The following is a 16,437-nucleotide window of genomic DNA, read 5'->3' as shown; positions in this document are numbered from 1 at the left end:
GCTGGTGAGCTTCGCGGCTTATTTCTCGCATTTTCTGTGACGATCCGCGGTTGTCGGCGCTGTGTACCAACCCCTTCTATGCCTGAGCCTGTACGCACAGTTTTGATGTTTCTTTTGTGTTTTGAGTGCGCGTGGAGTTTGAGAGACTAACGTAATAATCCCCTTTCAGCCAAATAACATCAAAACAAACGTTTATTGCTTCGAAAACGCCCTACCAGCCTGAGCGCGCGCTTTCGAGCAGGCAGCCGTGCCTGATTTTTTGTGGCACGAAACCGGAAATAGACCCCTCCATGTTTCGGAGAAAAGGGGAAATTTCCCCGGCCTGTCATATATCGAAGGCCGCCGGAGAAGACGCCGCGAGCCGCCCCCCATCTCCGGGAGGGAGCGCGCAGCTTTCGTCGCGTTGTCCGCGGTCGAGTTGAGAGGGAACGATTATGCAAGATTTCTCATCGCGCGTAGTTTCGGTGATAGTGAACGAATTTGCATATTCTTGCGGGAGGAGATTGCTGGGACAATAGACTTTACCTTAAAGGGGCCCTAAATAAGCTGCCGAATGTTACGATTTTGTGTGCGCAGTCACTGGAGTATTATCCAAAGCACGTCATCCCACAAAAATTGTTTAAATTCGTTAAGTATTAGCCGAGTTGTCGCTCATTAAAAGGGGCCACCCAAAGGCCTGGGGCTCTCCTCCTCTAGTAGCTCCTCCGAAGCACTGTGGAAGCCACGACCATATCTTGCTCCGTGGCCACGACGTCATCGACCCGGCGCAAGACCACCGAGAGAAACAGGGCAATCCATCACCCTCCTTGATGTACGTGCAGTCATTGGCTGCGCTAAGCCCTGCGCGCGCTTTTTTTTTTAGCACTCGATGCGCATGCTCCGCCCACCAGATTTCGGTTGCACGGTGAACGCTGTCGTTGTGGTTGGCGTACGCGGCGCCCGCACTGGGCAGTGTCTCGTGCGTCATAGAGGGGCGTCAGAGCCAGAAAGAACTGCGTCAGAGCGCGGCAGTGTGGCGGCAAGGTATGGTTGGTGAGCCAGAATAGAAAGGGAAATATTTTTTTTCGTGTTTGTGCGGCACCTGCTTTACGCAGATGTGTAATATTTGGTATACGTTGTCGTGAAGGGGTACTCCAGCGATTGCGTGATCGAAATGGCGACCTTCGGAAGCCTATTTAGGGCCCCTTTAAAATACATTCCGAGTATTCGATTGTAAGCGTTGCAGGGTCCCTTTAAACTATTTTGAAACAAATTACATGAAAAATAGCCGCTAAGACGGCTTTAAAATTACGCCGAGTTTTGCCTACTTTCGTTATTACGTATATCACAGTGAAGTCGTAAGTACTGTGAAATTTTCATCGACTGACAATCAACGGGCTTCTTCTTGATTGATTGATTCGAGGGTTTAACGCGCCGACGCAACACAGGCGATGAGGCGCGCCGTAGTGGAGGGCTCCGGATTAATTTTGACCACCTGGGGATCTTTAACGTGCGCCGAAATCTCGTACACACGGGCGTTTTTGCTTTTCGCCTCCATCAGAAAAGCGGCCGCCGCGGCCGGGAATCGAACCCGCGACCTCGTGCTCAGCAGCGCAACGCCCTAGCCACTGAGCTACCGCGGCGGGTAACGGGCTTCTTCTACATGAGGAACCCGCCGCCGTGGCTCAGTGGATATGGCGTTGAGCTGCTGAGCACGAGGACGCGGTTTCGATTCCCGGCCTTGGCGGCCGCTTTTCTGATGGAGGCGAAAGGCAAAAACGCCCGTGTGTACGATATTTCGGCTCACGTTAAAGATTCCCAGGTGGTCAAAATTAACCCGGAACACTCCACTACGGAACACTCCACTACGGAACACTCCACTAGGTACGAAGATAACGAATTTGTGTTAGTTTCGGCATTTGTGTCACACCTATTTGCTTCCTGCTGCTTGACGCTTTCATGCTTCTGCATTTCTTAATGATGGTCCTCATGTTCTGATATAATTAACCAGTTTTCTTTCCAGGTTCCCTTCCTTATACAGGTTCCACTGGCTCTGAGATTGCTGCAGCTATATTTAGAGATGTTTGCCGGCTACATGCTTACCTGCTTTTCTTTAAACACAAATTTGTTATCAAGCCCTAGTTAAAACTCCTGCACATTGCCTACTACTGAGCGAAAGTTTTGGGTTTCTTTCTGGTCGTTAGCGCCGTCATTTTGCTTAAGTACAGCCTAATTGTGCTCCCAACATAATGAGACTACTGCCTTTACTCTTGCTTATAGACTTAAGGGTGCCATAAATAGGGTTGGTCGCCATTTCAATCGCGCAATCGCTACAGTACCCCTTCACGACAACGTATACGAAATATTACACCTCTGCTAAAGCAGGGGCCACACAGACACGCAAAAAAAGATCGCTTCTTTCTTTCATTGTTTACCTACCGCTTTTTCGCCGTCATACTGCGTCGCTCTGGCGTGCGGCCGAATGCTCTCACGCAGCCTCTGTGGCGGACGAACCACTGAACAGTACGGCGCCGCTATTGATGGGCTCCTTTAAATACTGCAGCGAATCGGTGGTGTATGCACGATACGGCGTACACCGCAGCAGCTAAAACCTGTCACCGCCCGCCAGAGCTGCACTATTGCTGAAAGTCAGTTTATAAATGCATGAGAGGGGTGATGGGTCAGGGAAAGATTGCGCGCTGATGATCGTCGTTGGCATGGCTTTGTCAAGCGGTGACTGTAGAACTCCGGCGATGCTTGTTCGCAGCGACAGCACCGCATGAGGAAACGCTAGCGTCTGGCTAGTCGTCGGTATGCATCTTCTATTCTTTCCGCATCTTCTATTACTGCCGGATGTTGTGTTTGGGACCCCCATATCTGGCCTTCAAACGCTCGTTTCCCCTATTCTAAAAAAATTGGGCCCATCTCCCCACGAGGGGGGACTCGAGTAAATGCGTCGCGTAGGGGGTGGGTGTATTGCGTTAACGTTAGTGTTTGGGGGGTGGTGGTGGGGTGGTAGTGAATGTGTTAACTATTATTGCTTATTACTATTAATTATTATTATTTCTTTTATATATTAATTATTACTTTCGTGATTTTGCGACTCGAGTCCCCCCTCGTGGAGAGATGGGCCCAATTTTTCTTTTTTTTTGTGACGCAAGAAGTGAAGGCAAGGAGTAGGTTGTTCTAAGTCGTTATTTATTTATTTGTTGCTGTTGTCGTTGTATTGTACGCTGAGAACGACGGCTTCGTGGTCGCTAAAGTGTACTGTTAAGGGGTCTTTAAGCAGTGGTCGTGCGTTGCAGCAACTGGTAAAGACGAGATCGATGCAACTGCTGCCGTGTATCAGCAGCTTCTTGACGTAGTTTGAATGAGTCAAGGATGTAAGGCGCGTTCGTACCCTTTGATTCTGTGTCGCTTTTGTGGCGCAGTGGGAATAGCACCATGTACCTCGCGTTCCGCCCAAAGGGTCGTGGGATCGAAACCAGGCTCCGATAACTATTATTTTTTTTTTTATATAGTGTAGGGGGAGGGGTGCGGACCTGTTGTTGAGAGCGAGGAGGGTAGCGTGATGCGGGAGAGGAGGAGTGGGGGAGAGGGCGCACCTGCGTGCTGAGCTGTTGCGGACGGACGGCGGACGCTTAATGTGAGTTAAAGAAATGCTCTGCATTTAAAAAACTCCCACCTCCCCTCGCGGGAACCCCTGTGTAGATGCGACGCATAGGGGGTTCACGTTGCAGCGTTGGACAGCGGAGGAACGGCGCTGGAACGATGGAGCGGAGCGGCGCAGGCACCGCGTTTATATATATATCCCACGAGACCACGGCCGACGTGAGGAGCACGGTCGCCAGGCAGTTCGAGCGGGCCGACCGGCCCCGCTCGGCAGTTGTGGGAAGAGCCTGTGCGTCGGCTGCTAAAAAAAAAATGTGACGTACCGCCGAGCGGAACCCATGGCTGCGCGCATCTCAAACCTTGCCCTGTTTCTCTAGGTGTTCTTGCGCCTGGTCGGTGACGTCACAGCTTCCACGGTGGTTTGGAGGCACGATGGGAGGGCAAGAGCTCAGGCCTTATTGCTGGCCCTTTTTAACGAACGATAACTGGACTAATACTCAACGTTTTAAACCATTTTTTTGCGGCAGGACGATTCTTGCATAGTACTCCAGTGATTGCGCACGCAAAATCGCAACCTTTGGAACCCTGTTTAGGCCTTTAACATCCTGAAAATTTGCGTGGACTGGCAGTTGACGAAATCGGTTTCGTTTTTAGGTTAGGGCTCCTCGTTAGGGCTTTACTCTGTTCTGCTTGCAAAAGATATGACTTATTATAAGGTTATTTCTCTCCGAACGCTTATTGGGTGTTTCATGTCGGCGACTGCACATTCCGAAATTCTTCATTGCCCGTTCTCTAGCCCGCTCTATTCTACCTTTCTCTCCTCCTAAGTACCAGAATAAAATCTCGTACTGAATGTTCAGGTTATGCAGCGGCAATTTTATATCGGCTTAGAACCTCAACTCACAGAAACTTCTTCATCAACCTCATCATCGTCGCTAGAAGTTAGTGCAAAGGTTTGTAGTACTTCCAACCTGCACTTCTGTTTGGATTAACTGCTGCTTGTTCTACCCTCTCGTAAACGCTGTAAACCTATTCTACATTCCCTGTTACTCCATTGCGGACCAAGTACTCTGGCCCTAGCTCCCTCTTTTCACGAAGTCAAAATTCTGCATTACCGAAGCCTTCCTTTGCAGGAAGGCGTCAATAAGTGTGATCAATTTTCAGCGCTGTAAAAGCACTAGCAGTCTTACACGCCACTACCCACGTTTACATGAATGGGGCAGTAGTGCAGCTCCTTGGCTTTCCGGCGAGTAGCATCCATGTAAAGGGCACTACCGTGCTAGGAAAATGCATGAAACTAATGTGCCAGACGCGGTAGATAACGATGGCCGGCCCATCCCAAAGGAAGCAGCTTGCAAAAACTGGTCTTGCCCGGAGCGGGCACCTATGATACTATTCTAGACAGAGTGAGGGCTTGTGTGCCCTGCATGTAAATTATAGCAATCCAAAAAAGCTAGATGCGTTCGGAAATAATATACGCTATTATGACATTCATGTAAGCTGATCGACTGAGTGCTGTGATATCCCGTTTAATGCGTGATAGCTCATAGAAATGCAGAGCTGTCTTCTCTCGAAATATTTTTGTTACACGGTGACCGGTACAAATATTGTTCGTAACCTGTCCTGTCGAGACAGCCCATAGTGCATTGTTAACTGATGGCCGCCTCGGTGCGCAGCTGCTGAGGGCACAGAGGCGTGCATTTTGCCGTTCGTTCATGGGGAGGTAGTGTTTAAACAAGAGTAGCCAAGCCCCGTGCTTGCGCGCCACGGTTAATTAATGTGGCAGTTGGAGTATTCCAGATAGTGATTGCGTCTTTATAATTCAGCCTCATCTGGAGGTCTTATTTTTTAACCGCACCAGGTCATAATTCAAACATGGCCATCTGCCTTCGGGGTTCGCAGGAGATCTCCCTCACATATTACTCACCACGCTCACTGCTGTTAATCCTGTAAAAGCAAACGGAGCCACACTGTAAATGCCAATGGTACGTTCTTGTTCACCTTTACGAAATAACGGTTTCTGTTCGTTTTGTTTAAATGATTCTACGAAACATTTGACGCACCATATTTTAAGTGGACCACGTAGCCATAGTTATTCATTTGGGGCGTTCTCGGCGCGCTAAACGTGAATAACCGCACGTGGTGCGCGTTCAACACCAACCCCTCCTCCCTGCCTTGCACTGTTTGGCCGGAAAATGCCCGATTGTGGGTTACACGGCTCAATTTAATGCGGCCACGGCAGAATGGTAGCCTAAAGGAGAGGAAAGGCGGTGCAAAAGGAAGAATGGTCACAAAATTGCTTACGAATTGCACAGTTATTGGCATGAGCAAGGAAGTAGTGGCGCCGTCGCTGATCATCTCGGTGAGGAGCGCCGAGGAACCTGCCAGCACCAGCTGCGCGACGTGCATGTTGGGAGAAGAAATGGAGCCCACGCGACTTGAAAGCCATGATGCCAGTCCGTATTCCTGCGTGCGCGCGGCCCCGTACGAGCTAAGTCGAAAACGTTGCCCCGATTGAAGTGAGCAAATTAAAATTCAAAATGCGAAAACTTGTTTGTGGCTATATAGTAAGCCCACTATACCGCTTTTATTGTAACGAGGTCGGTTTTGCTGGATATTTTGTGATGATATCTCAGAAAGCGTTCTTTTACTGTGAAGCAGTAAAAGAACGCTTTCAGTGTGCCCACCTCTCTGCCGGCCACATTGACCAAGAAAGCCTTGAATGTGTTGCGCCACTCGCTTAACGAATTTCGTACTTCGAATATTTACTGCGTACTAGATAGCTGCGCGACTAGTTTCTGAACTTTATTTTCCAACATTTTGGGCTGCCCTCATCCTATCGAAACCGCAAAAATATGGTCACATGAAAGTATATCGCTACGAAAAAGTACTTCCACGACACGCAGGTAGCTGTTGCTTGTCGCCTGAAAGGTCTTCATTCGTAATATGCACTGAACGTGTTGTAATGCGTTAATGGACATTTAAAAAAAATCATGAGCCATGCCACTCTTTGGTGGTGGACGACGAGCGAAGCCTTAGTCCTTGCTATGCGTGGCCTCCCCCATTGCGACTACCAGTAGAGAATAAGTGAAATTCAAAATGGAGAATGGCAACTTGTCTGGGCGACGAGACCACCGCCCCGAAAAGCGGGAGGAAACTAGACACGTAAGCGTTTGAAACGAGGACAAAGAGAGGGTGCTGCGAACGTAAACATGGCCGATGCGATTCGTGCAGCAGCAAACCTATGAGAAACCTTATAATTAATGCGAGAGCTTTAATGGGACATTGAAGTGAATTTTCAAGCTCCTGTTTTTGCTTGCACTGCGTAGACTGGCTCAAATAAACACACTTTTCGTCGTTTATCCGGTCGATAAGGCGGTATTTATTTTATAAAGCACGAAAAAAAAAAAAAAAACTACCATGCGTGGTCTGCGGCGGCTGCACCAACTAAAGCAGTGACGACCACGCAAGGTGCTACGTGATTGGACGATGACCAAGATTACAATTAATTCACACCGGTTTCGGTTTTAGTTCTGTGAAACAACATGCTTAGCATCCGACGTTTTGCATCCGAGGCCAGGGGTCGGCTGATTCGGGACTGTGCCCGCAAGCAGTCGGTGCTTATGACAACACCATGCCAACGAGAACTCGCCAGTGTGTAGTGTAAGTCTGCACGCGTTCTGCTAACTCGCTCGTGGAGAAATGAAGGTTACAGCGCAAAAATCGTCGATTTAGTATAGAAAGCGTTGCCCACTTGAAAAAAAAAAAAAAACATGTGCTACTGGGATTCGAACTTGCGAATTGCAAAACCGTCCTCCATACCACTCGGCCATAAGCCAGCGATGGCAGGGGCGGAAATATAAAGTATATAATGAGGAGCCAGTTTATATTTAATGTAGTTTTTGCATTACAAGCATCGTATTTGAATATTTCTTGAATAGCGCTCGTGCAATAAGCCCCAAATTTTCACAAGTGCCTCACTTATAATGACTGCATTCCTTAGGCAGAAAAGCGATCGCTGCTGTGTGGTCGTGCTCCTGACCGCTGTGCTTGTTCACCCAGCGCAAAAAAAGTGCTTCCTGCACCCAGGGGCCGAATTCTCTAAAACGACGGGGCGTCGTTTTGAAACGACGGGGTAGCGCCATGCAAATGCATTTGTTCTGGGGTTGGGGCCGTCGCTTTGGGGTTTTCTGCAGGTAGCGTGAGCCGCAGAAAAGCGCTGTGGCAAGGGCGCAAAGCGACGCCCACTGCCCCCCGCCCCCGTCGTTTCACTTGTCGCTTCGCGCCCTTGCCACAGCGCTTTTCTGCGGCTCACTCTACCTGCAGAGAACCCCAAAGCGACGGCCCCAACCCCAGAACACATGCATTTGCATGGCGCTATATCCCGTCGTTTCAAAACGACGCCCCGTCGTTTTAGAGAATTCGACCCCTGGTTTCACGCTGTAGAATTAATGTTCGGGTGGATTTTCATTCATTATTCACGCTGTAGAATAAAAGTTCGGGTGGATTTTCATTCCTTAGTTCTAATTAACTTCGCTGACCCTTCTCCCGCCTTCAGTTGGCCTTTCTGCTAGCGTACCAGTCAGCGAAGCGTTGCATATGCTCTTGTGTGGAGCGACTTGGACCTAGAGCTTGCTACACTTTACCAACTGACAAACTAAAGGCGCATTCTTCCAGGCACAAACGTTTCGTGGCTTAGTGTCAACTGAGCGAAACAATTGTGACGACCCACCGGCGGCCGGCCGGCTAAATGCTATAGGCCGACTGATTCTGTCGGAGGGTCGGTGAGCTGTGCGGTAGCGCAGTCAAGCCAAGCCATCTCGCTTTGACGTCATACGAACGTCATAGGAAATCGGTAAGGAGGATTCAGAGGGGAGGAAAGCATTTTCGAATTGATTTTTCTACTGAATAAAGTGGCGTAGACGCAGCGAGAGAGGTCGAAACATGGCCTAGAGACTACAGACTACAATTCGCGCGAGTGATCCCGCAATGTTTACAAATAACTTATTCAGTGTCCCTTTAAGTAGCCCACGGGGCGAAAAAGTGTCGTTGTCCGGCCAAGAAAAGGGCCACCGCTATACAGAGTAAATAAAAAAGACAACATAGTTTTCATGGTATTTGAACACGCGACTCAGAAGTTTGTGCCCAGTGCGCTATTACTGCGCACTGGGCTCAACCCGAATGCGGCCGGGGTATATCTGCGCACGCCACCAGGAGTGGAACAAAAGTTGTTGTCCTTGTTTCTTTTTTCGTGGCATATACCCATTTCGGGATTGGCCAGGAATAGGAAATCACGAGATTTAAGGAGCTAATATGCTTGCTTCACAAAACTGAATTGGAAACTTAAAAGTTATAGAATAGGGCGTGCCGCGTTACAATTGAACGTGATGGCATCGTAATAAAACAGGCACACACCGCCTCCGCAGAACTCAGTTTTCTATGGAAGCTGCCGCGTGGGCCAGTCTGCTTGCTAGAGTAATACGTGCCATAAGACTAAGACACGATGGCTAAGAAAGAGACGCAGAGTGTAGCAGTGAAAAAGTATGTCGAAAGCCAAAATAATTCGCGCCTAAAGACAACGAAACAAAAGCGACGAGAGAGATAAAAAATACAATGTAAAAGTGAAGAAGTTTTTGGTAATTATCCGACTTTCGCCTTCAAAGCACCTGAGTGCCCTATAAATGTTCTTATCTACACAAGACTCTACTGGTCTTAAAAGGGGTGCGTATTGATTACAAATGCACAGTCGGCAAAACGCTTGTCTATAACGCGTGATCGGCATGCCCCGGATTACGCGGGAGACATCTAGTGATAATGCCTGGTTTAAGACCGGTGGAATGTGAGCATGCGCGAACCGCATCAGCGCGATGGCTATTTCCCTTGACGATGTGCCCGTTGCCTTGGCTTGCGTACCTTCTTTCGCCGTGAGAAGCGCTGCCTGCGCTGCCGGGCCTGGAAACAATTGTGGAGATGAGCGATTGTTAGTGCAGCGGTGGCTGCGTTTAATTACGTGCAACGCTTAATTTTCGTGGAGCCATACGCAATTTAAACAGGAGTTTTTTTTCTGCATGCGAGAAAACGAACAACAATCGCCGAAAACGCATCTCTGCCGGTTTTCTAGAGTGACTATATATCGGTCCGTGATCGCTTGCACAATGCATTAGGTATTGTGGTGTTAGCTCATCAGCAGTGACGTGCAAAGCAGCGCAGAAATCAGATAGTGGTGCACGCGTTACTCATGCAGCGTATTGGCAGAACGATGTCGCAATGAACAGCTGGGCGCCAAAGCTAATGCAGACAAAAGACTGACACAGCGCGCGCCAAGGCGGGTAATCTCCGCCATTTTTTCCCGCCCCACAGCGCAGGCATGCAGCGCTCACTAGGGTCAAAGAAGGCGTGGAAGCCAAGGCGACGGGCACAGCGAGAAAGGACACAGCCATCGCGCTGATACAGGCTGCGCATGCTCACATCATACTTATCTCAAACCGGGCGTTATCATTAGGTGGCTCCCGCGCAGTCCGGAGCACGCCGCTCGCTCGTTATAAATAAGCATTTTGCCGACTGTACTCAAAGTGCATATCCAAGTGATACGTATAAGTTTTAGGTTGAAATAATTTTTATGTTGAAAATGGTTCTTATTATTAACTAATCCACTCAAAATGCGTATCCGAGAGATGATATGCATAAGCTTGAGGTTGAAATCATTTTGTATCTTGAAAAAGCTGTCTTGTAATAACTAATCTCCCCAAAAGGCCTATCTAAACGCTGAGACGTGTATACTTAAGGTAGCAGTCAATGTTTGAAACGCGTCGAATTGAATAGTGACGGCGTGCTAATAGCACACACGGGGACGTTCGTATTCCGACACCTCGTGATATAAAACGCTTCACCCTTGTAAGGCACGTTACTTTTTGTTCGCAGACATGAAAATAGGTGTAACACTATAGCCACATAAGCTTCGGTGAATATTCATTCATTCTGAACCCTTTACTCGATCGAGTCCAAATCTGGCATGAAGCTCACATTTTATGGCCTATTTTGTTGAACGCCAGGTTCGCTGACCGCTGCTTTCAAATCAAACATATGCACATTTCACCTAATAGTGCCGGCCCCCACAGACCATCTTGTCTGACACGTAGAGGAGCATCGGGCATCAATCGGGGCCAAAAAAAAAAAATTCGGGTGCCAGTTCACGAAATATACCGCATGATGCTTGCAAATTTTGAGCTGCAAATAGTGACTAATTTGGACCTAATACATTTTTAAAGTGCCCCTAAAAGCGTTATAGCACCCTATATATTTAACTAGGTCCGCGGAAGGTGTAGCACGTATATGGGTGCACAGAAAAAAGTGGCCTATACGTGCCTTGATGATGAATCCCAGGTGCAAGCTGCCGAAATATATAAGGAAGGCACCCCAGGGCAGGCGCCTGACCATATGGCGGAAATCGAGCGCCGGGTCATTGTACCAGCGCCGCCAAGGAATGATGAACGCGAGAATCACCATCAGGTAGTCGAAGTCCACGAGTTCGCGGTAGCTGTGCATGCACAGTGCATGACGGCGATGAGTAATCATACGAAGATGGAATAGACAAAGGCATGCCTGAAACAGGCAGGAGTGGAATACGCAAAAGCTGCAGGCGCCGCTGCTTGCTGGAGCGTTTGAAAAAACCAAAAACATTCGCGTATTCTGCCGGGCACGCATAAAGCCGAAAGAAAAGCCCTGGAAATTGTAATGTTTGACGTTTTGGTGGTTTTTACCGAATACAAGTGGCATATGAAGGTACCAGGACATCTGCTGCGAGCACGCGCTGCACTGGCGGCCGCGCAGGGTCGCGCATGCGCGTGCACGTGCGTCACAATATTTATCCTTATCACGGAACTCACCGTCCTTACGAGACGCCAACGCGGCGCGGCCGGGAAGCAGCGCAGTCGTCCGCAAGGCAAAGAAGTCCATTTCGTTTTAACAGCGAAGCATTTGAGCAAATCGTTAGTGCATGGTGTCTTCAGTTAAAAATACCAAGAAAATGCCGAGCTCACGCGAGCGCGTTCTTCCCCGCGAGCGCCCGGCAGTTAAAAAAACCATGACAATAGATAGTTTTAGCCTAGGGGCTAGCGTCAGCTAACGCTACGGCGGCGGGTTACCGGGAAACGACTGCGCAGGGCGGGGAGGGCGAGGAGGTCGCCCCACACTCGAACGAATGCGCGGGCTTCGCGAGGTGGGCGACCATCCGCGGAACGAATCCGCACCTGCCCAGTCGGGCCCCGCCACCTGCCGTAGAAGCGTTAGCGGACGCTGGCCGCTGTGCTAAAACTCTCTATTGCCGAGCGCTCGTGTGTGCGTGGCTAGCGGCGACCGACCAGCGACCCCGGCGCGCGCACTTAGGGAGATATGCCAAGATTGCGACGACCCCCCGGCAGTTAAAAAAACCAAGAAAATGCCAGCCCTAGGCGGTGCGTGCCCGATGGCCACCGCCCAACGTCCCCGGCGCGCGTTTGTCAAGCCAGACATACCCACTTATAATATATATAGGAAGATTGGCCCAGATTAAAAAAAAAAAAACTCCAGCGTTCACCATAATCGTGGCAACACTTTCTCGGAACGAGAAAGATGCGTCATAGCTTACGACCCTCCAAGGTGATGTCCAATGATTATCGCTTCCCAAAAAATGAAGGAAGCTCACACTTATAACAACGAGTGAGTATAGGTCATTGAGGCAGCGCAGAAGAAGCAATTACGGTTGCGTGCATCTTCGCTACCTTCAAGACTTACGCGTTAGTGTGAGCTTCCTTCATTTTTTTCTTTCTCGCTTTTAATGTGCCTTTCAAAAGTTAAAAATCCTTTTAGCCTAATTTGGTTACGTTTGGATTAGTATCCTCCTCAGGGACCCTTTAATACCGTGCCAAGCATTTAACGAAAATTCGTAGGAACCCGCCGTGGTGGCTCAGTGGCTAAGGCGTTGCACTGCTGAGCACGAGGTCGCAGGTTCAATTCCCGGCCGCGGCGGCCGCTTTTCTGATGGAGGCGAAAAGCAAAAAAAAAAAAAAAAAAAAAAACGCCCGTGTGTACGAGATTTCGACGCACGATAATGATCCCCAGGTGGTCGAAATTAATCCGGAGCCCTCCACTACCGCGTGCCTCATCGCCTGCGTTGCGTCGGCGCGTTAAACCCCACAATCAATCAATCAAAATTCGTAGGAAACCTAAGAACTTCTTATCGGTTGTGAATGCGACAGCACTGTAGTGCTTCTTCATCCGACTGGGTGCGTTGGCGTAGCGGCCAATGGAAACTGGAGAGTCGACCGTGGGCCTGGGATGGCACCTATCCATCATCGTCACTGGCCACTCCGCCAAAACAAGTACATTGTTGCACCTATATTTACCCTTCACATGTGTGGTCACGTTAACGTTGAGAATAATGACGTGCCAAACAACGCGAGTCTCGTACGTCGACCCGCGAGTACCGGCTGCAAACGCTTTCTAAGTCGAAGGCCACAATACATTACTCAGCATTATACCACCTTTAGTCAGCCACAGATGCTGAGCCGTAGTGGCGTCGGGGAATTCCCGAGGGACTCGCGTTCCGGAGGCCCTCGGTTTGATTTTCATCCGAAAATTTTCCTAATGTTATTTTCAACTTAATTCACCTTTATTTCCTTCGCGTCATCGGCAATTTCAGGAGCCGTTTCGCCGTTACAGACGGCGACGGCGACGCTGCGCGGCCATTTATTCCTTTCCCATTAAAATTACGAATGTGCTTTACACCGTACGGTCGCTCTATCTTTCTGCCATCGCAGATGACTCCAGCGCTACCGCACCTGCATGTCACCACAGTTCACCGCTTGCCTACATACCTATCATGTTTTTAAACGAAGGGGAAATCTGAAGGAACACTCGCGGCCATGCTGTACCCTCCACCCCCTCGTCCTTCCTCACCCGTCTGTTCTCGTATACGCACCGGCTTAAAAAGAAGGCACCGGCACTTGTGCGTAGCAGCAATGCAGCCTACTGAATAATGATGTTAGGGACTGCGGGAAGTACAAGCTCTCCCGTTGCGAGCATCCACCTAGCAGTGAAATTAGGAATGGAAGCGAGGAAGAAAAACTTAAAATGAGAGCATTTTTAATACTGAGGTAATATGATTCCTACTCGACCAAGACTCCTCGTATTCTCTATTCCATCACGAAATAAGAGCGTTCGTAATAGCCTAGGTTCGATCTCAGGTCCACAGGTGCGTGCTTGGGAGTTCCGACCGACCGGTTAGCTGATTACCGAATAGAAGACGCTCGGGTTTATAACTCCGTTTTGCTTTGCTCATTGGAAAGCTGTTGTGGAGGTTTACAAATACTCTAAACCAACTGACTTTTTTTTTTTTGCGCGAGCACAATTCTCAAGCGCGCAACTGTTTTCGTATTTTATGTGTTGCAGAAAAACATCGAAGCCTGGAATTAAGTTTATGATCTTCGCGCGTAGCATCAAAGCACAATATTCACGGTGCGGCCGCGGTGGATTCAACACAGGGGGGAGGTGGCGTTGTGTGTGTGTGTGTGTGTGTGTGTGTGTGTGTGTGTGTGTGTGTGTGTGTGTGTGTGTGTGTGTGTGTGTGTGTGTGTGTGTGTGTGTGTGTGTGTGTGTGTGTGTGTGTGTGTGTGTGTGTGTGTGTGTGTGTGTGTGTGTGTGTGTGTGTGTGTGTGTGTGTGTGTGTGTGTGTGTGTGTGTGTGTGTGTGTGTGTGTGTGTGTGTGTGTGTGTGTGTGTGTGTGTGTGTGTGTGTGTGTGTGTGTGTGTGTGTGTGTGTGTGTGTGTGTGTGTGTGTGTGTGTGTGTGTGTGTGTGTGTGTGTGTGTGTGTGTGTGTGTGTGTGTGTGTGTGTGTGTGTGTGTGTGTGTGTGTGTGTGTGTGTGTGTGTGTGTGTGTGTGTGTGTGTGTGTGTGTGTGTGTGTGTGTGTGTGTGTGTGTGTGTGTGTGTGTGTGTGTGTGTGTGTGTGTGTGTGTGTGTGTGTGTGTGTGTGTGTGTGTGTGTGTGTGTGTGTGTGTGTGTGTGTGTGTGTGTGTGTGTGTGTGTGTGTGTGTGTGTGTGTGTGTGTGTGTGTGTGTGTGTGTGTGTGTGTGTGTGTGTGTGTGTGTGTGTGTGTGTGTGTGTGTGTGTGTGTGTGTGTGTGTGTGTGTGTGTGTGTGTGTGTGTGTGTGTGTGTGTGTGTGTGTGTGTGTGTGTGTGTGTGTGTGTGTGTGTGTGTGTGTGTGTGTGTGTGTGTGTGTGTGTGTGTGTGTGTGTGTGTGTGTGTGTGTGTGTGTGTGTGTGTGTGTGTGTGTGTGTGTGTGTGTGTGTGTGTGTGTGTGTGTGTGTGTGTGTGTGTGTGTGTGTGTGTGTGTGTGTGTGTGTGTGTGTGTGTGTGTGTGTGTGTGTGTGTGTGTGTGTGTGTGTGTGTGTGTGTGTGTGTGTGTGTGTGTGTGTGTGTGTGTGTGTGTGTGTGTGTGTGTGTGTGTGTGTGTGTGTGTGTGTGTGTGTGTGTGTGTGTGTGTGTGTGTGTGTGTGTGTGTGTGTGTGTGTGTGTGTGTGTGTGTGTGTGTGTGTGTGTGTGTGTGTGTGTGTGTGTGTGTGTGTGTGTGTGTGTGTGTGTGTGTGTGTGTGTGTGTGTGTGTGTGTGTGTGTGTGTGTGTGTGTGTGTGTGTGTGTGTGTGTGTGTGTGTGTGTGTGTGTGTGTGTGTGTGTGTGTGTGTGTGTGTGTGTGTGTGTGTGTGTGTGTGTGTGTGTGTGTGTGTGTGTGTGTGTGTGTGTGTGTGTGTGTGTGTGTGTGTGTGTGTGTGTGTGTGTGTGTGTGTGTGTGTGTGTGTGTGTGTGTGTGTGTGTGTGTGTGTGTGTGTGTGTGTGTGTGTGTGTGTGTGTGTGTGTGTGTGTGTGTGTGTGTGTGTGTGTGTGTGTGTGTGTGTGTGTGTGTGTGTGTGTGTGTGTGTGTGTGTGTGTGTGTGTGTGTGTGTGTGTGTGTGTGTGTGTGTGTGTGTGTGTGTGTGTGTGTGTGTGTGTGTGTGTGTGTGTGTGTGTGTGTGTGTGTGTGTGTGTGTGTGTGTGTGTGTGTGTGTGTGTGTGTGTGTGTGTGTGTGTGTGTGTGTGTGTGTGTGTGTGTGTGTGTGTGTGTGTGTGTGTGTGTGTGTGTGTGTGTGTGTGTGTGTGTGTGTGTGTGTGTGTGTGTGTGTGTGTGTGTGTGTGTGTGTGTGTGTGTGTGTGTGTGTGTGTGTGTGTGTGTGTGTGTGTGTGTGTGTGTGTGTGTGTGTGTGTGTGTGTGTGTGTGTGTGTGTGTGTGTGTGTGTGTGTGTGTGTGTGTGTGTGTGTGTGTGTGTGTGTGTGTGTGTGTGTGTGTGTGTGTGTGTGTGTGTGTGTGTGTGTGTGTGTGTGTGTGTGTGTGTGTGTGTGTGTGTGTGTGTGTGCGTGCGCGCGCGCGCGCGCGTGCGTGCGTGCGCGTGCGCGCGCGCGTGTGTGCGTGTGTGCGTGTGTGCGTGTGTGCGTGTGTTTTGACCGAAAGCTCTACTACGCCGAATTGCGCAAGGTGATTCGTCTATTCGCAATGATTTTGAGCCGACGAGGCCCAAGTATGTCAGGTGTGATGTCACGCCACGTGATCCGCTGCGGAAAGGCGTCGCAACTGCGCTAGCTGAGAGCATCACCGTGAGGGTCTAATGGCTGCTTTGCTGGCGCTTGGTCGCTCAGTCTCGGAATGATGACACGCAGGCTGGGCCATCTGTGCATGCGCTTCCGCGCAAGCGACAGGCTGAATCAAATCATTAAGTACACATAGGTAGACAGCAGGCAGCCAAAAAAGCAGGTATTTGTGCTGCTTTTGCGCGATAAT

General features: G+C 49.5%; 1 protein-coding gene across 1 annotated transcript in view; it reads right to left on the bottom strand.

Moving 5' to 3' along the window:
* The window catches only part of LOC144156445 (uncharacterized), a 63,401-nt gene extending 57,383 nt beyond the window's left edge, over positions 1–6,018 (bottom strand). The window contains exon 1 of the mRNA XM_077688376.1: positions 5,896–6,018. Within this exon, the coding sequence (XP_077544502.1) occupies positions 5,896–6,000 (105 nt within the window). The 5' untranslated portion in view covers positions 6,001–6,018. The remainder of the gene's footprint in view (positions 1–5,895) is intronic.
* Between the last annotated feature and the right edge of the window lie 10,419 nt (positions 6,019–16,437).

The sequence above is a fragment of the Haemaphysalis longicornis genome, unplaced genomic scaffold (genome assembly GCF_048455015.1).
Source record: "Haemaphysalis longicornis isolate Haplotype H1 unplaced genomic scaffold, Haemaphysalis longicornis Haplotype H1 scaffold_1, whole genome shotgun sequence".
Lineage (NCBI taxonomy): Eukaryota > Metazoa > Arthropoda > Arachnida > Ixodida > Ixodidae > Haemaphysalis > Haemaphysalis longicornis.
The sequence above is the reverse complement of the archived record's forward strand: the minus strand, read 5'-3'. Positions and strand labels throughout refer to the sequence as shown.